Genomic DNA, 15,822 nt, shown 5'->3' with positions numbered 1-15,822 from the left:
TCCCAAATGGCTCTTCTGGGGGAGGATTTAGCCTGCTCAGTCTCTGTGGAATAGTGTCCGGACCCTTTGTAGGGCGGGCCATGGACAGCAGTGTAGTCCTAGAGCTGGAAGGTACTGGAATGCTAGAGATCCCCACTGGCCTGGCTCTCTACCCTTGCCCCCATGCTACTCTCTGCCCCTGCCCTCACATGCAGGGGGCTGAATGGAGCCCTAATCTAGGGGCTGAGGGCTGAGGAGGGTCAAAGGGGCGTACTGTGGAGGGCGAATAGTGGATAGTACGGAAATGGTGCTCCACTTGCCCTTGTTGCCAAGAAAGCTAATGGCATATTGGGCTGCATTAGTAGGAGCATTGCCAGCATAACGAGGGAAATGCTATTCCCCTCTATTCGGTATGGGTGAGGCCACATCTGGAGTATTGCGTTAGAGAGGTGGTGGAGTCTCCATCCATAGAGATTTTTAAGGCCTGGCATGACAAAGCCCTGGCTGGTACGATTTAGTTGGGGTTGATCCTGCTTGTGTAGGGGGTTGGAATAGATGACCTCCTGCGGTCTCTTCCAACCCTAATCTTCGATGATTCTATGATTCTATGAATGTGATGTGACTGCCCTCAACAAGTCTGAGGGCAAATGGTAAGTTGTGGTTGGGAAAGAAAGGACTAAGGCATTGGTGGGCTATGGAGCCCACCAGTGGAGGAGAAGAGGGAAGAGATGTCCAGCCCTGATTGGGTAGAGGGTAGTTCACCATGACATAGGGTTTAGGAGGAGAGAAAAGGAGATCCTGGATCGCTCCCAAACTGGAACATGATTACCTCCACTGGGAGCAGATCATGGGTTCAAGTCCTCATGGCTGGGATGTGTGGGGAGGCCTCGCTGCTTAGCCCTGACACTGCAGCCATCCTATTCCTGGCAGGAGGCCATCCACGGACTTGGGCACCAGGCCATGTGCCCACGTGCTAGGAGCAGCTGCTCTGCCTGAAATCACAATGAGAATCCCATGAGATTAGACAACAGCATTTAGCTTTCCATTTAGCACTATCCACTCCTAACCCTGTGGGGACAAGCAAACACTAGGGGAAGGATGAGGTTTCCACGTGACTAGGAGTAAAGTCGCCTCAGGCCAGTGACAACCCTTACAAAGGGGCCTGGAACTGGGCAGGTCTTATGTTGCTACTCTGTATATAAAAACTTATCAGTTCGTACAACTTTATCTGAGCAGAACTGGTCCTGAAAATCAGCTTATCCGATGTCCCCTGTTGCCCCACAGTGAGGTCCTGGCATCTGGTGTTAGTCTCGCAAATGGGCAGGTATTTTCCATTCCCTGCTCCAGATTTTTCAACAAAGAGGTGAAATAGATCTCAGATTTAGAGAAGAGAGGTTTTCTTTGAGACGTCTGACACCAGAGAGACAATACAGGCACCTCATAGCACCCTGAAGCAGTAGGGATTAATCCTGCCCTATAGCACCCCCTTCTTTTCCAGTCTGGGGTCTCCACACAGCTCTGCGAATGCCTCTCAAATTAGACCTGTTATAATAGCCCTGGGGTATGAAACACACACACAAGCACTGCTAAAGCGCCTCCTGAGCGACAGGCTGCCCTGCTTATTCCAGCCTTTAGTCTGACACATCCACAGCTCTTCTGATGCCCCTCAGTCCTGACCTGCAGCTCCCTGTGCTAGTTTATAATATGGTCTCTTCTATAGAAAGTTGACCGATCAGAACCAATTGTGCTATTCCCATTGCAGAATTCCTTGCAGCCTGCAAGAATTTGTGACTGATTTGAGGATGAAGAGCTGAACTTGTAAGTTTGGGGAGGCTAAAACTGAGTCTCTGATAAGAGACCAGATTGTGACTGGGATCGGGAACATAAATCTCAGAGACTACTGCAAGATCCATAATTAACCCGTGACAAATCTGTCAGAATTTGTCAAGCGATTGAAGTCACCCAGTCCAGAAGGAAGATTTTGGAGGGTGGGCAGTGCTCTGATACTGTGGACATGGTAGAGAATCCAAAATACTGCAAGAAAAGAGACCTGAGGCAGAAAGGCATGGAGACTTCCAAGTCAGAGTTCTGAAAAAAGAGCACATGGCTTGTGCTGGTTGCCACAGTGTGTACAGCTCCAAGATAGTGTCCAGCATGTGGGAAAAGATGCAAGAAATGCAATGGATTCCATTATGTTGCAAGAGTTTGCAAGGACCATTAATAAAAACCCCAACAGCTTTCCAGTCAAAATGTTGACTGTGATTGCCAGAGCTACTCCTCAAGGTGAGACACTGTAGCAAGTAATGCAGAGTGGTATGGACAGCATATTCCCAGTCCCTATTTTTGAGTTCAGAGGGAGCTGTCAGTACCAGATGGGACTATGTTTAAAGGAATCAGGATGGTGCTTCATAAGATGGTACAGTAAAATGTGTTATGAAGGAGAAATGAAGGTGATTTAGGAATTGAGAGAGAGAAGTGCTGGAAAAGTTTTACATTGGCCTCAAATAAACAGCAACATTGAGGAAGTCATCAAGGCTTGTCATATGTGCCAAATGTTCAGACCAAGTTTAGGAAAAGGGCCAATGGTGGCACAGGAATAATTGGCCCCCTGGAGCAAAGTAGGCAGAGATTTGTTTACATTGGCTGGAAAAATCTCTGTCTTCATTCTAGACTATTCTCACTTTCCTGAGATAGCCTTATTGGAAGATACTATAGCTGAACAGGTGATTGTGCATGTCTGTTTTAGCCAGCAATGTTATCCCTGACATTTAAAGTCTGACGATGAGCAGCAGTTTAGTGGGCATGAGTTTGAGCAGTTTGCAGTGATGTTTGGGTTTAGATATGTAACTGCTAAATCCCCATTATCTCCAAATCAGTGGGTTGGTGGAAAATGGTGTTAAAATAATAAAGCGGCTACTGAAAAGGGCTCTGGAGTCACACTCTGAGCCAGGCTTAGTACAGTTCAGTTACAGGATGGTACCAATGAAACATGGTGTGTCACCTGCAGACATGTGGTTTAACAGAATACTGACAAGTAGAACGGCTGCGACGACAGAAACTGCTGTCCGAGGAACTGGGGATTTGCAGAAGAATAAAGAGACAGAGAAAACAAATAAAAAAAAGCCAGATGATTTGGGATCCCGGGAGCTTCCACCAAATTGTGAATATGATGCAGTGCGCATCTGTGATGGAAATCAATGGTCACCAACAGTGGTGGTATTAAGCGACACTGCCCTGCAGTTGTATGAGGCTGTCACCCCAGATACACTCATACTGATGAGGGATGGGCAACGCGTTCTCCACATCCAGAATAGAGGGAGGAGGGTCGTAAGGTCAGACACTTGGCCTGAGAGGGTCTCAGTTGGGTAACAGATCAAGACAGCCGAGCCGCAGGACATGCCACCTCTGGAACAAAATGGACTCACTGCCTTCTGACAACAGTAGTGCTGATCTTGGCAGGGAGACCAGCACAGGGCACCTGAGAGATTAACTGAACTTTATTTGCAAGGTTCATTAGTAGGACGGTTATAAGTATTTGGAGGAGCGAGTTATATAAATGTTGTTTGTTAAGTGTTGTTGTTATTATGTTAGGTTTCAGAGTAGCAGCCGTGTTAGTCTGTATTCGCAAAAAGAAAAGGAGTACCCGTGGCACCTTAGAGACTAACAAATTTATTAGATGCATCCGATGAAGTGAGCTGTAGCTCACGAAAGCTTATGCTCTAATAAATTTGTTAGTCTCTAAGGTGCCACGGGTACTCCTTTTCTTTTTGTTATTATGTTGTGGCTGGATATTGGGAATTGTACCTTTCAGAGCACTCAGCTTCCCAGACACAGGAAGTCTGGGGGAGGAGCGCTGCAGAAGCAGAGACAGGTGGAACTCAGTGACTGAGTGAAGAGGGGCTCTTTCAAGCCCCTTGGGCCAGAGTGTTTCCTGAAGACCACACAGCCCTCCACCCAGACCAGGAGAAGGAACAAACAGAGGCAGAGGCTCTAGAAGCTCTCAGAGCTACCTGGGCACCAAACCAGAGGCAGCCAGGCGCATGGCAATTCTTGTGTTCCTAAAACTTGTTCCACGCTGGAGCTTTGTCAGGTTTTAATTCTTGTACTTGAGACATTTTCTGCTGTTTCTGTAAGTGAACTCATGCATATTCATCAAATATTTAGATCAGGGCATTGAATCACTGGAATAGAATCTCCATGATTTCTAGACCTTCAGCCTTAACAGGGCCACCAGCGGGAGGTGATATGGTACACACAGCTTCACCCAGACAGAAAGCTGAAGCGAAAGGAGATCAAGTATAGATCTCTTATTGTGAATTGAAGGTCCTACGATAGAGAAGACCTCTATCCCCAAGTCCAATAATTGTTCCAGCCCTGACCTGGAAGGGTTACCTCAAAAGGTGGGAGAAAAGAGAGGACTGGTTTCTATAACCCATTTGTTCTCTGGCTTGTATACTGAGATAAATGGGCCCAATTGGTGCCCCTTATGATTAATTTATCTGGCAATGGGGGCACCTGTCCCACCAGGGTCTGAGTCTGAGACTGAGACCCATCCCCTCCCCACTCATCTAACATAGGGACACCAAACATCCATCCCTTGATTTGGGCTCAGAATGTACCTAAGGGTCTAGAAATGGAAGGCGCTGTATGCTAATCCTAATGCTCCCGAGCCAGTTGTTCCCCAGTTTGTGGCCAGTATTGGACTGAGGCACAATGAGAAGCAAATGGCTCTCCATCTTCCATTCTTGAACTTGTCAGATGGTCAGTCCCCTTGGTTGTGATGCTTCTTAAAAGGGTCTTTTTTTCAAGCCAGGAACTCCACCATACATGTTTATGATTATTAAGCCCTAGTTAGTGGGTGGGAGAATGTGGCTCATGAGGTGTTTGCTTGTCAGGAATCTGGTAGTGCTAAATGGAAAGTAAAAGTTGTCAAATCTGTTGGGATTCTCATTCTTTTTCAGGCAGAACGGATGCTCCTGGTGCATGGCCTGGTACCCAAGTCCAGTGGATAGTCTCCTGAGAGGAACAGGATGGCTGAAGTATCAGGGCTAAGAAGTGAGACCTCCCCCACATCCAAGCCATTGGAACTTGAACCCATAATTTGCTCCTGGGCCAGGGAATCAGTCTCCAGGTTTGGGGCATCCAGGATTTTCTCCTTTTCTCTCCCCATAAGGTCTAAGTCATGGTGACCTTACCCTGTTCCCAAGGAGGACTGGACATCTGCTTCTTGCCCATCATCAGAGGCCTCTATGGGCAATAAACAAAAATTCACAGAAGCCCACGACCTGTCTCTGCCTTTTACTAAAAATACCCATGAGAGAATCTTACCCTTAGGCTATGTCTACACTGCGCAGCTTTTAGTGACATGGCTGTGCCGCTACAGCTGTGCCACTAAAAGTTGTGCAGAGAGGTCTCCTGCCAACAAAAAACTTCCACCCCCAACAAGCGGCATTAGCGTTGTTGGCAGGAGAGCGCTCCTGCAGACAAGCACTGTTCACGACCGGCACTTGTCATCAGCAAATCTTTTGTCTTTCGGGAAGGGGGTGTTTTTTTTAACACCTCTGAATGTTGTTAGCTTATAAGCCTGTTAGCTCGAGATAGAATTTTGGATTTGATGTTTAATACTCTTACATCCTTACTAATATGAGTGAAGAACAAAGGACAAAGATGCTGTGTGTTGCATTTCTCACAACAAGATGAGGCTTTTAGTACAATGAGACAAAGGGATGGTGCTAAAAGTGTTACAGGGTATGGTGGGAGTGCAATATATGAGCGCACACTTGATGACTGCCTCAACTCCTTATCTCAAAGCAAGGTCAGACAACCAGTCGGGAGGGGCAAGGGAGGATTGTGTGGGGAGGTAAAACACTAAAAGACCAGAGAAATGACTGCCCCTGACTGGAGCACAACCTCACTCCTTACCCCTCCCATGGAGTACAAAAGGAGTGGGATGAAGACCCCGGCTCACAACCCTCCAGAACAGAACATGATCATAAGTTATCAGGAGTGTGACTAGGGTCATGAACTGCAGGTATATTTGGGCCTGCTAAGAAGAAGGAGGGGGAGTGGGAATGGGGAATGGGAGTGGGAAGGGGAATGATAATGGTAATGGTAATGGGGAATGGGGGACTGGGAATAGGGGAATGAGGAACAGGGACACAGGCAAGGCTCTGCAGTGTCAGAGTTGCGAGGGGGGACACAGAGTAAATGCTCTGCAGTATCAGAGCTAGAAGCAGAACACCGGGAAGAAGGAGCTCCATTGGTGTGTGGAGCTAAGGGTTAGAAGAAGAAGGGATTCTACTCATGTAGAAAACTGTAATTGGGGGAGGGGAAGGGGAAAACTCTATCAGCATAGAGAGGTAAGCCCGACTTGTGTGAAGATCTTCAGAATACATTTACTTGGAACTCACTCCAATAAACATCGCATTGCCTGCACTTCAGACTTCTGGTCTTCTGCTTTCTGTCTGCATGACAAGAACCAGAAAAGGGGCGGGGAAGGGAAAGCCCTCTAACAAATGCCAAAAGTTTTGTCTTTCACTTGCCAGTGTAGACAAAGCCTTAGTCATTGGTATGAATCTGATCCATGCTGGGGGCGGGGAGGGTAGGAATGGTGGGGGGGCTGGGAGGGTGTCTAACAGTGAGAGAGCTGCCAGGGGCTGACCTCCAGCAGCTCCTCCAGCCCCGCTGCTGCTCCTGTGGCAGGGTTTGACTGCAGCTGCTTGAGCCGCAAAGGGGCTGAGCCAACCCCATTCACTGCTTCAGTCCTGAGGCTACTGTTCTGATGGCCTGGGGCTGACAGCTGCTCCAGGCCTGGATTGGAAGAAGTCACGGATTCTGTGAACTCTGTGACAGAACTGTATCCCTACCAATGACCCAGAGGTGTAAAGCTCCATATCCTGGTTCCCAAAAAGAAACCAATTCCCCACTGCATGGCTGCCTTGGGTGCAGGGGATTGGACTAGATGACCTATTGAGTCCCTTTCCTGTCATACACTTCTGTGATTCTATGTCTGTATTGCAAGTGGTGCCAAAGATGTGGAAGGCTCCAATCCCATTGAGTTACTCTCTCTCCCAGCATGGGGCTAGATTGGAATGAAGAACCAAGGAGTGAATGTCTCTGTATCCCATTCCAATTCTTCTGTGCCTCCTGTCCCATTCTTTAAAGCAACCCCAAGGCATTGCTTTTCAAAGCTTAGACATCCCTGAACACTCACTCCTTCCCTCTAGACAATGCCCCATTTTCAGGTCACAGCCAAGTGAAGGTGGAAATCTATGGACTTTGAGTGTTCTCCAAATTTTTGTTTAAGGACATTTTGAAAGATCTTATCGGGAAGGTTTACATTTCTTATCAGGGTTATTAATTCAATAAGAAAAGCTCTGGGCTGTGTGTTTATAAGAAGCAGCACCCAGGCATTTCTCTACATTCGCCACTCATCACCACGGGCTTGCGTGTCAGAAAACATCATGAAGTGGCTTCTGCTCCTGAGTTTGGTGGCGCTCTCTCAGTGCCGGGTGACAAAGTGAGTACTGGGGGAACACACCACTTTGGGCTGCTGAACTTGGCTTTCTACATAACCATGTGTGATTATCAAGGGGAATGTCTGCACCTCTCTCTTTCTCTTCTCTATTCTCCATTCGTGTATAGGCAGCAGCTGGAAACATCCCCTTAGCTTTGTGTTGTAGCAGGGGAATAAGGAAGGCAGGTCTTGTGGTTAAGGCACTGGAGTGGCACTTGCAAGAGCTGGGTTAATGCCTGGCTCTATCACAGACTCCCTGTGTGACCAGGGGCAAGTGACGGAGTCTCTCTCTTGGGATCAGTTCTCTGTGATAATATTAGTGTTTATTATTTGTATTATCACAGCATGTAGGATCCACACGTCATGGACCAGAACTCCATGGCGCTAGGCACTGGAAGGCTGTCCCTTCCCTAAGTAGATAACTACCTCAGTAAGACATAAGAGACAAGAGAGACATGCAGATTGAGAGGGGAATACAAGTAAACAATCAGTCAGCTTGATGGACAGTGGGTACTGCACACCAGCAGCCAACCTGTTGTTATGGTTTTTTTATAGGCACGACGACAAAGGAGAGTTTTTAAGGAGGGATTTGAAGGAGGACAGTGTGGTTGCTTTGCAGATGTTTATGGGGAGGACCTCCCAACCATAGGGGGCAGGTGGGAGAAAGCACGAAGGTGCGTGATTGAAAATGTATCAAGTTGGCAGTAGAGGCTGGCATCATGGGCCAATGGGAGACGGGCATCAATAGCTTGATAGCCAATGAGGGATGAGAGGTAGGGTGGGACTGAGTGCGAAGGACCTTGGAAGTGAAGACAAGCAGATTATGTCTGATACCATAGAGCAGGGGGAGCCAGTGGAGGGATCCAAAGAGAGGAGTGTCATGTTCAAAATGACTTGCTAGGAAGATTATATTTGCAACAACGTTCTGAATGGACATGAATGTGGCAAAATGGCATTTGTCAAGGCCAGGGAGAAGAAGTTGCAGCAATTGAGACATGAAAGGAGGAGAGCTGGGACGAGAGCTATAGTTGTGTGAAGGGACAGGAAAGGCTGCATCTCAGAGAGCTTATGCAAGAAGATTTGGCAAGATTTAGACATAGCCTGGATGTGAGGAGCTAGACAAAAGTTGTTTCACATGTTTTGGGATTGGCTTTCTTTGTAGGAACAAATCCCTGTACAGCATGCTCTACCCACGCCATGTGTGACTTATTCATCTTTATGTTCCCATCTTATCTCGTCCACTGTTACCCTGTCCTTTGTAAATGATTCCTTTGATGTTTCCTGCCTTATCTTGGCTAGTTCAGCCATTCTGTCTCTTGGCTTACCATGCACTTACCTGTCCTGGTTAGCATAGACATTCTGTGTTCAGCCTGCTGATCTATTCACAGTACTTTACTAATCCTGTCTCCTAAAAAATGAGGCCTCCCCCATGTTCAATTACTCCCATCAAGCCAGGCCTAGAAGGTAGAGATTTCAGTTTGGACAGAAGGAGACAGGTTTGGAGGAGGGAGGCAGATCTGTGAGTCATTGGTATAGAGGTTGTAGTGGAATTTGTGTTTGTGGATGAGATTACACAGAGATAAGGGGTAGAAGGAGAGTAGAAGGGGACCAAAGACAGAGCCTTGTAGAACGCCCACAGAAAGTTGGAGGGCAGATCCTCTGAAGGCATCAAAGGAGTGATTACAGATGTAGGAGGAGAACCATGAGAGGAGAGACATGGAAGCCAAGGGAGAACATGATTTCAAGCAGAATGGCATGGTTGACGGGGTCAAGGTGGCGGATAATAGTTCCTTTGTCCATTTTGTCTATTTCAACAGTAACCTCTACAGGACAGGGACTGTCTCTTTCTATGTATTAGTACAGCTCCCAGAACGTTAAGCCATCTCTCTTCTAGTACATATCGGCTGTGATTTTCCAAGAGTCTTACTGGAAATTTGTGCCCAACTCCCACTGACTTTCAGTGCACTGGGCACCCAACTCCTTTGCACTCCTTCGATAATCCTAGGTATACTAAGGGGTCTCAGTGCAATGTAAAAGCTGGATTGCACTGTAGGCGCTGAACACAAGGCTTGTCTATTGTTTATTTCCTATTGATTGGTCTCTCTCTCCCTACCCTTGTTGATTAGGGTCTCCCTGAAGAAGGGGAAATCCCTGAGACAGAACCTTAAGGAACATGGCTTGCTGGAGGATTTCCTGAAGAAACACCCTTACAACCCGGCCTCCAAGTATTTCCCCAGCCTGGCCAACAAGTTTGCCAGCGAGCCCCTAGCAAACTACATGGACGTGAGTATGGCAGGAGAGCAGGTCTTGTAGCCTCCCTCTCCTCATCCAGGCTTCCCACTCCTTTGCCAGCAGCTGATCTCTCCCTCCTCCCAAAAGTGCCCCAACTCACTCCCCCACCCATGTGCTTCCAACCAAACTCCCATCTTGCTGCAGCCACGAACCTGTGCTGGGCCACCCAGTCCCCAATTGTCATTGGATGGCATTAAGAAGAACATTGGGAATAGCACTCCCAGGGTTTGCTGGCTGCCCTCTTCCAATCATGCTCTTCCACACACTGAGATTCAGGGGTCTGAGGCTAAATAATTATGTGCATTTGATCACCTGTGGCTATTGGATACCAGGAGGTGCTAGGAGCCATGCTGGGCAAAGTGATGGCAGAAAAACACCAGCTCAAGTTGAGCCTTTAGCAGGGACACTGTAGCCCAGACCCTCAGCTGGTGGAACTATGCTGGTTTACTCCCGGTGATGATCTAGCCCTTGGATGGCAAGGGTTTCCTCTTTTTTCCATTGTTTTTTGTCCTGCTTTGGCAGATCGAGTATTATGGAACCATCTCCATCGGCACTCCAGCCCAGGAGTTCTCCGTCCTCTTCGACACCGGCTCTTCCAACCTGTGGGTGCCCTCCGTGTACTGCTCCAGCACAGCCTGCAGTAAGTCACCTGTAATGCCTCTTGCCTTGACATACCAGCTGGGGAGGTTGATTGAAATCATAGAGATTTACATTAGCAAGGAGGAACCTTAACTGAAATAATTGATTTTAATTATTTTTCTAAAGGAAGTTGATTCTCACTGGTTTGTAACCACTATACAGGTTGACTTGCAACTATATATTTACATTATATTTTGTACTTCTTTTAGCAAATCAGGGGGATACACAATGTCAATTAACATAGCTTTATACACATTTATTCAAATTCTTACTTTGTTCATTTTTTCGTTATTTTAGAAAATGGTGAAGGAGATGTTTCTTATTTACTATATTATGATTAATTTTTGGTTTCTTTCAGACTCAATTTGGATGGAAATTGGAAAATTCACTTTACAATTCAAAATCTAGCTTTTTAAAAAAATGGTTAAAACTCCTTTCGATGGGCTGTATATACAAGAAAGAAAAATTTATCAAAACTTTTTTTGCCTTTAAAAATAACAAATTTATGAAACAAAGGAAGTGTTATCTGTAGTCAGTGAATTGAACTGATTGTTTCTGATCCACACGTCCTTCAAGATTTTAGAACTTGTAGAGCTCATCCTCTCACACCTAGCTTTTATTCAGAGATTGGAAGAGGAAAACGAGTGTTCCCACTTTTTCAGTTCCCAGTTGGTTTCTTAAGTTGGAATGAACTAGTCTGTGAACTGAACTAGTTAATAAACTGACTTGAAGAAAGTATGCTCTCTGCACCTGCAGAAGAGGCTATTGCTGTCAAAATCTTGTTTAGCCTGAAACAAAGGAGACTCTGGTTCCAGGTGCTGAGTCAGTCAAATCTTCCAGTTCTGTTGACTTTCTTTAAATCCAGAAAACATGCACTGCTTAATAGTAACCTTTGTATTTAATTTAAATTATTTTAGTAGATTTTAGTAAGTTTAGACCTTACCCTATGTTGTCATAATTTCAAAGTTAATTTTAAATAGGTTATTTTTAAAAAGAAAATATACTGACATCTTAAAAAATCAGATTTTTTTTTATCATTGATTTTTATTCACCCGGAAAGACAGAGTGTAGCAGGTCTCCCTCCATTGTCCTTCCATATACTACACAGTGTCATAGGTGGAATGGGCCCTAGTAAGACAAGAAGCTAAATCCACAAAGGCACTTAAATGTGGCAATGTGAGTACTGCAATGTGTGACTCTTAGGCACCCTGACCTCACCAAAGAATTCAGAGTCTCGCTAGTCACCCAAGCTCTCCGTACAATGCATGGGGAAAGTTACAAGTGTCAGTCTGTGACCATCTGATTCATCTGTACTTGCAGGAAACCACAACAAATTCAACCCATCACACTCCTCCACCTACCAGGCCACCGGCCAGAGCCTCTCCATCCAGTATGGCACTGGCAGCATGACTGGCGTCCTGGGCTATGACACGGTCCAGGTAAATCACAAGAAAGGATCAAAACCATGGAAAAGACATGGTGAAGGATTTGGAGTTAGAAGGACAGGACACATCTGGGAAGCTAAAGCAGAGTATGGGTATGAACTGGGAGAGGGGGGATAGAAAAAGGGAAGAGAAGAGGCAATGAGACTAATCACAGAATATTCTCATATGTGGGAGAGACCACAGTGCAGGGCATGCCAGCCTCTGAGAACTCCCGAGGCCATCAGGACCCTGTGGTAGACTTGGCAGCTTCTCCAGGGTGTAGGGTGTGTCTGATTGTCCCCATCCCTCTCCCAAGGTTGGAGACATTGTGGACACGAACCAGATCTTTGGTCTGAGTGAAACCGAGCCCGGCTTCACCTTTTACTATGCCCCCTTTGATGGGATCCTGGGTCTGGCCTTCCCCAGCATCTCCTCCTCTGGAGCCACCCCAGTCTTTGACAACATGATGAACGAGGGTTTGGTGTCTCAGGACCTCTTCTCCGTCTACCTGAGCTCGTAAGTCAGGGCTGGAAACAGCCCATCTGCTGCAGTGAGATTCACGTTCCCATAGCGCCTCTCACAATGAGTGATCCCTGCAACATTTGCATAAGAATTGCCAAAAGCAGCCACCTCTGTGGTGGAACATGGCAACTGTCCTATGCTAGTGATTTAAGTTTTTGGGAGCAGAAGTGAACACTAGGGCATTGGTATTAAACTGACTCGTGGGAGAAGTTTCCCCTAACATATCATCCACATGATTTCCTGGCTCAACACCTTCTAGCACCAGGTTGAACCATCTGTTCAGTACTGACTCTGAGGGAAGAGTAGCACCTACTGAGTCACTGACACAACTGCCTCAAACACCTGGGCCTTTCCTTGGTGGTCTCCCGTCCACATTTGGCCAGGCCCAAATGTGCTTAGCTTTTGAGATCAAGGAAGAGAAAGCCCAAAGTGATGTCAAAGCGGGGGTGAGGTGCTCCTCTCATCCAACCAGCCTGTCCTATCTCTGCTACTAGATGCTGATATTCCCAGCTCTGAGTCTACCCCAGCACTCCCCAGCTGTCATCCTTCTCTAACAGATGGAGCGATTGCTATTGTCTCATTAGCCGACCATTTATACGTTCTCCTTGACTCTCCTCTCTCCCTTCTCCAGCAATGGCCAGACTGGGAGCTTTGTGATGTTCGGTGGCATCGACTCATCTTACTACTCTGGGAGCCTCAACTGGATCCCTCTCTCCTCTGACACTTACTGGCAAATCACTATGGACAGGTATCGCCCACCTCTTGGCCCTTCCCCTTCAATGTTACCTTGAAAAGACAGGCAAAAGGAGATGCATGTGGGAGCCGGGGGAAGCTCAACTTAGAGTCTAGACAAGATGAGAGACAAGAAAAAGGAGTTGGGGTCACACCGTACTGGGAGCTATAGGAAAGGGGCTCACCAGCAAGGCAGTTAGATGAGTGGTTCTCCACCTCGCCGATAACAGGACCCAGAAATGACCTGTGTCTGCCACTAGTAGGGGGACAGGGTAAGGGCAGCACCACCACCCCTGCGTCCCCTTTGCCAGGACCCCTCTCTCCCCTGTTTAGCAATAAAGTAAAGGGCAGGGTGGTCGCAAACCCTTGACATCAGTTTGTGACCCTCAGACTAGATCGGTTACAGTCCCAGAAGTTTTGTAGGACAAGGAGCGATCGGCAATAGCCAAGGAAGAAGAGGTCGAGGCTGAAACATCAGGGGAAACTTTTTGGCCATCAGCAAGAATCACCCTACAGGCCTCTCACTGCTGGCTCATGGGCTGAGTGGGAATGAGATCGGAAGTGTTTGTGGGGATGTTCCCCTGACTCTCTCTCTTGCAGCGTCACCATGAACGGAGAGACCATCGCTTGCTCTGGTGGCTGCCAGGCTATCATTGACACTGGCACTTCTCTGCTGGCTGGGCCCTCTTCTGGCATCTCCAGCATCAACTCCAACATCGGTGCCAGCGATGGCACGGTAAGGGCAGGGAGAAGGGAGAGATACTTCTAGAGGTGTCTACTACACATGGATGTGATGCTCCATCTCTCTCATTGGAGAACCTAGTGCCCGAGATGTGTCTAACCTTTCCTCCGTGTGTTGCCTTCCTCCCTGCAGATCAGCTGCAGTGCCGTGAGCAGTCTGCCCAACATCATCTTCACCATCAACGGCATCGAGTTCCCTCTTCCCGCCAGTGCCTACATCACTGATGTGAGTGTCCTGCTGAGAAAGCCACCTCGGGGCTTCTTAGCCAGGGCTTGTGCCTTAGGCCATTGCACTGAGCATGCTGGCAAAATCCCCCTGCACAGCCAGCATGAGCCTGCAGGAGCATCACTGAGATGCAGCTCAGAGTCTGTCCCTAGTATGAGAGTGGGGCGGCAGAGAGCTCTTCCCACAAACGGATCCAGTGGGAGGGACGGTCAAGATCAAGGCAGGCCCACAGTGAAACTGACATACTGCAAGAGCAGCGAGGCAGCCTGTAGAGCTGGCCACCGTAGGAGATCACCAGGGCAGGGGCCTTACGGGGCTAGGAGAGAATTAAATGAGCAGCTACCCCAGCTGGGAGGCTAGATCAAGAGAGATCACTGCCTTGTGCTCCAGGGCATGGGCATCTGGGCATCAGGAAGGATGTTCCTTCCCCATGATAAGAGTTTGCTCCCCTCTGAGGAGGAACAGGCAAGCTGCTTTAACAGCACACAGCAACACCAACCGGTAGATGGGACAGGCAATGGGGAAGGCCAAATCCACTTATAATCACAGCAGGATTTCTGGTGGCAGAATATAATTGCTCCCTTTGGAATCTGGACAGGAGCCTGGAGAGAGCACGCTTTGCCTCCCCAAGGGATATGTCATGAACAGAAGCGGTCAGGACCTTGCTTTTCTTCCCAGTTGACAGGCTACATCCCTTAGGCCTTGGCTTAGGCACTGGGGCTGTTCTGAGGGCCAGATCCACAAAGGTAGCTCACTGTGAGTTAGGCATCTAAGAAGCACCCAAAATTGGGGCCCAACTCACCAGTGTCACTCCCTGCAGCCCACAGAGGTCTCCTATTGAAGTCCTACCCAGCCTAATGCTACTTGGTTTGAGAGTTCTGAGATCCCAGCCCAAGATGGTAATAAGCACCAGCAGGGCCTACAGGATGGTAATTCAGTGAAGTTCCCACCCAATAATTACCACGTCCCCTTTTCCCCTGGTGCAGGAGTCAGGCTATTGTAACTCTGGCTTTGAAAGCATTGACGTCGGAGGGCTCTGGATCCTCGGAGACGTCTTCATCCGCCAGTATTACGTTGTCTTCGACAGGGCCAACAACCAGGTGGCCCTGGCCTCTGTGGCATGAACACAGCACCATCCATGGGGCACTGCCATGGAACACTGACCCCAGAGAGTCTCTGTTTCTCTAGAGTCCCAACACCGCTTATCGATCAAGTGACATCACCCCACACTCACCCTCTATCCCATAATTTTACCCCCAGTAGAATAAAGGAATATAAGAGCATTTGTGTGAATTGTTTCTCTTTGATGTGGTTTAGGATTGGACCCATCTTTTATTCATTTTTTGAACATTGGCTTTTAGGGCCACAGCTACCTGCCTATGAGTACTAGCAACAAATTTTAGCAGCTGTTGCATCCACTGGTCTGTAAGGACCCGGGGTTGCAGTTTATTAGCGATGCTCCACCTACCCCCATTGTTCTGAAAGGCACATGTCTTTGCCAGTTGTTGCCTTGAATGGGATAACTCCATGAGACCTCCATTATGGCCATAAGAATAAATGGTAGCCGCTGATCTCAATCCTTTCCCTGCTGGTTTACTATTTTTTTAAAAGCTGTTTTAAGAGCGCGGTTAGCCCATTCTAACTGGCCTGAACTTGGAGGTGTCCTGCTATATGCAATTTTTGCTTGATTCGAATAGCTTGGCAAGGCCTTTTAGTAATATTCTTGATGAAATGGGGTCCTTGGTCCAAAT

At 47.6% G+C, this 15,822-nt stretch overlaps 1 protein-coding gene and 1 pseudogene across 1 annotated transcript; one reads left to right on the top strand and one right to left on the bottom strand.

Annotated features, from left to right (window-relative positions):
• The window catches only part of LOC119856937, a 33,647-nt pseudogene extending 24,794 nt beyond the window's left edge, over positions 1–8,853 (bottom strand).
• A 358-nt stretch (positions 8,854–9,211) lies between these two features.
• LOC119857205 (pepsin A-like) lies at positions 9,212–15,539 on the top strand. The gene is made up of 9 exons (XM_043516328.1): positions 9,212–9,311; positions 9,594–9,778; positions 10,310–10,427; positions 11,747–11,865; positions 12,167–12,366; positions 13,004–13,120; positions 13,705–13,840; positions 13,979–14,071; positions 15,058–15,539. Exons 1-9 carry the CDS (start codon positions 9,212–9,214, stop codon positions 15,193–15,195), a joined length of 1,206 nt encoding a protein of 401 aa, XP_043372263.1. The 3' UTR covers positions 15,196–15,539.
• The last annotated feature ends 283 nt before the right edge of the window (positions 15,540–15,822 follow it).

The sequence above is a fragment of the Dermochelys coriacea genome, chromosome 6, assembly GCF_009764565.3.
Source record: "Dermochelys coriacea isolate rDerCor1 chromosome 6, rDerCor1.pri.v4, whole genome shotgun sequence".
NCBI lineage: Eukaryota > Metazoa > Chordata > Testudines > Dermochelyidae > Dermochelys > Dermochelys coriacea.
The sequence above is the reverse complement of the archived record's forward strand: the minus strand, read 5'-3'. Positions and strand labels throughout refer to the sequence as shown.

Excerpts from the sequence above, each read along its gene's own strand:
- LOC119857205 (XM_043516328.1), top strand. The coding sequence starts at position 9,212 with ATGGAAGCCAAGGGAGAACATGATTTCAAGCAGAATGGCATGGTTGAC. Across the intron at positions 11,866-12,166 it reads TGGGCTATGACACGGTCCAG|GTTGGAGACATTGTGGACAC; the intron begins GTAAATCACAAG and ends CCCTCTCCCAAG. Across the intron at positions 14,072-15,057 it reads CCAGTGCCTACATCACTGAT|GAGTCAGGCTATTGTAACTC; the intron begins GTGAGTGTCCTG and ends CCCCTGGTGCAG.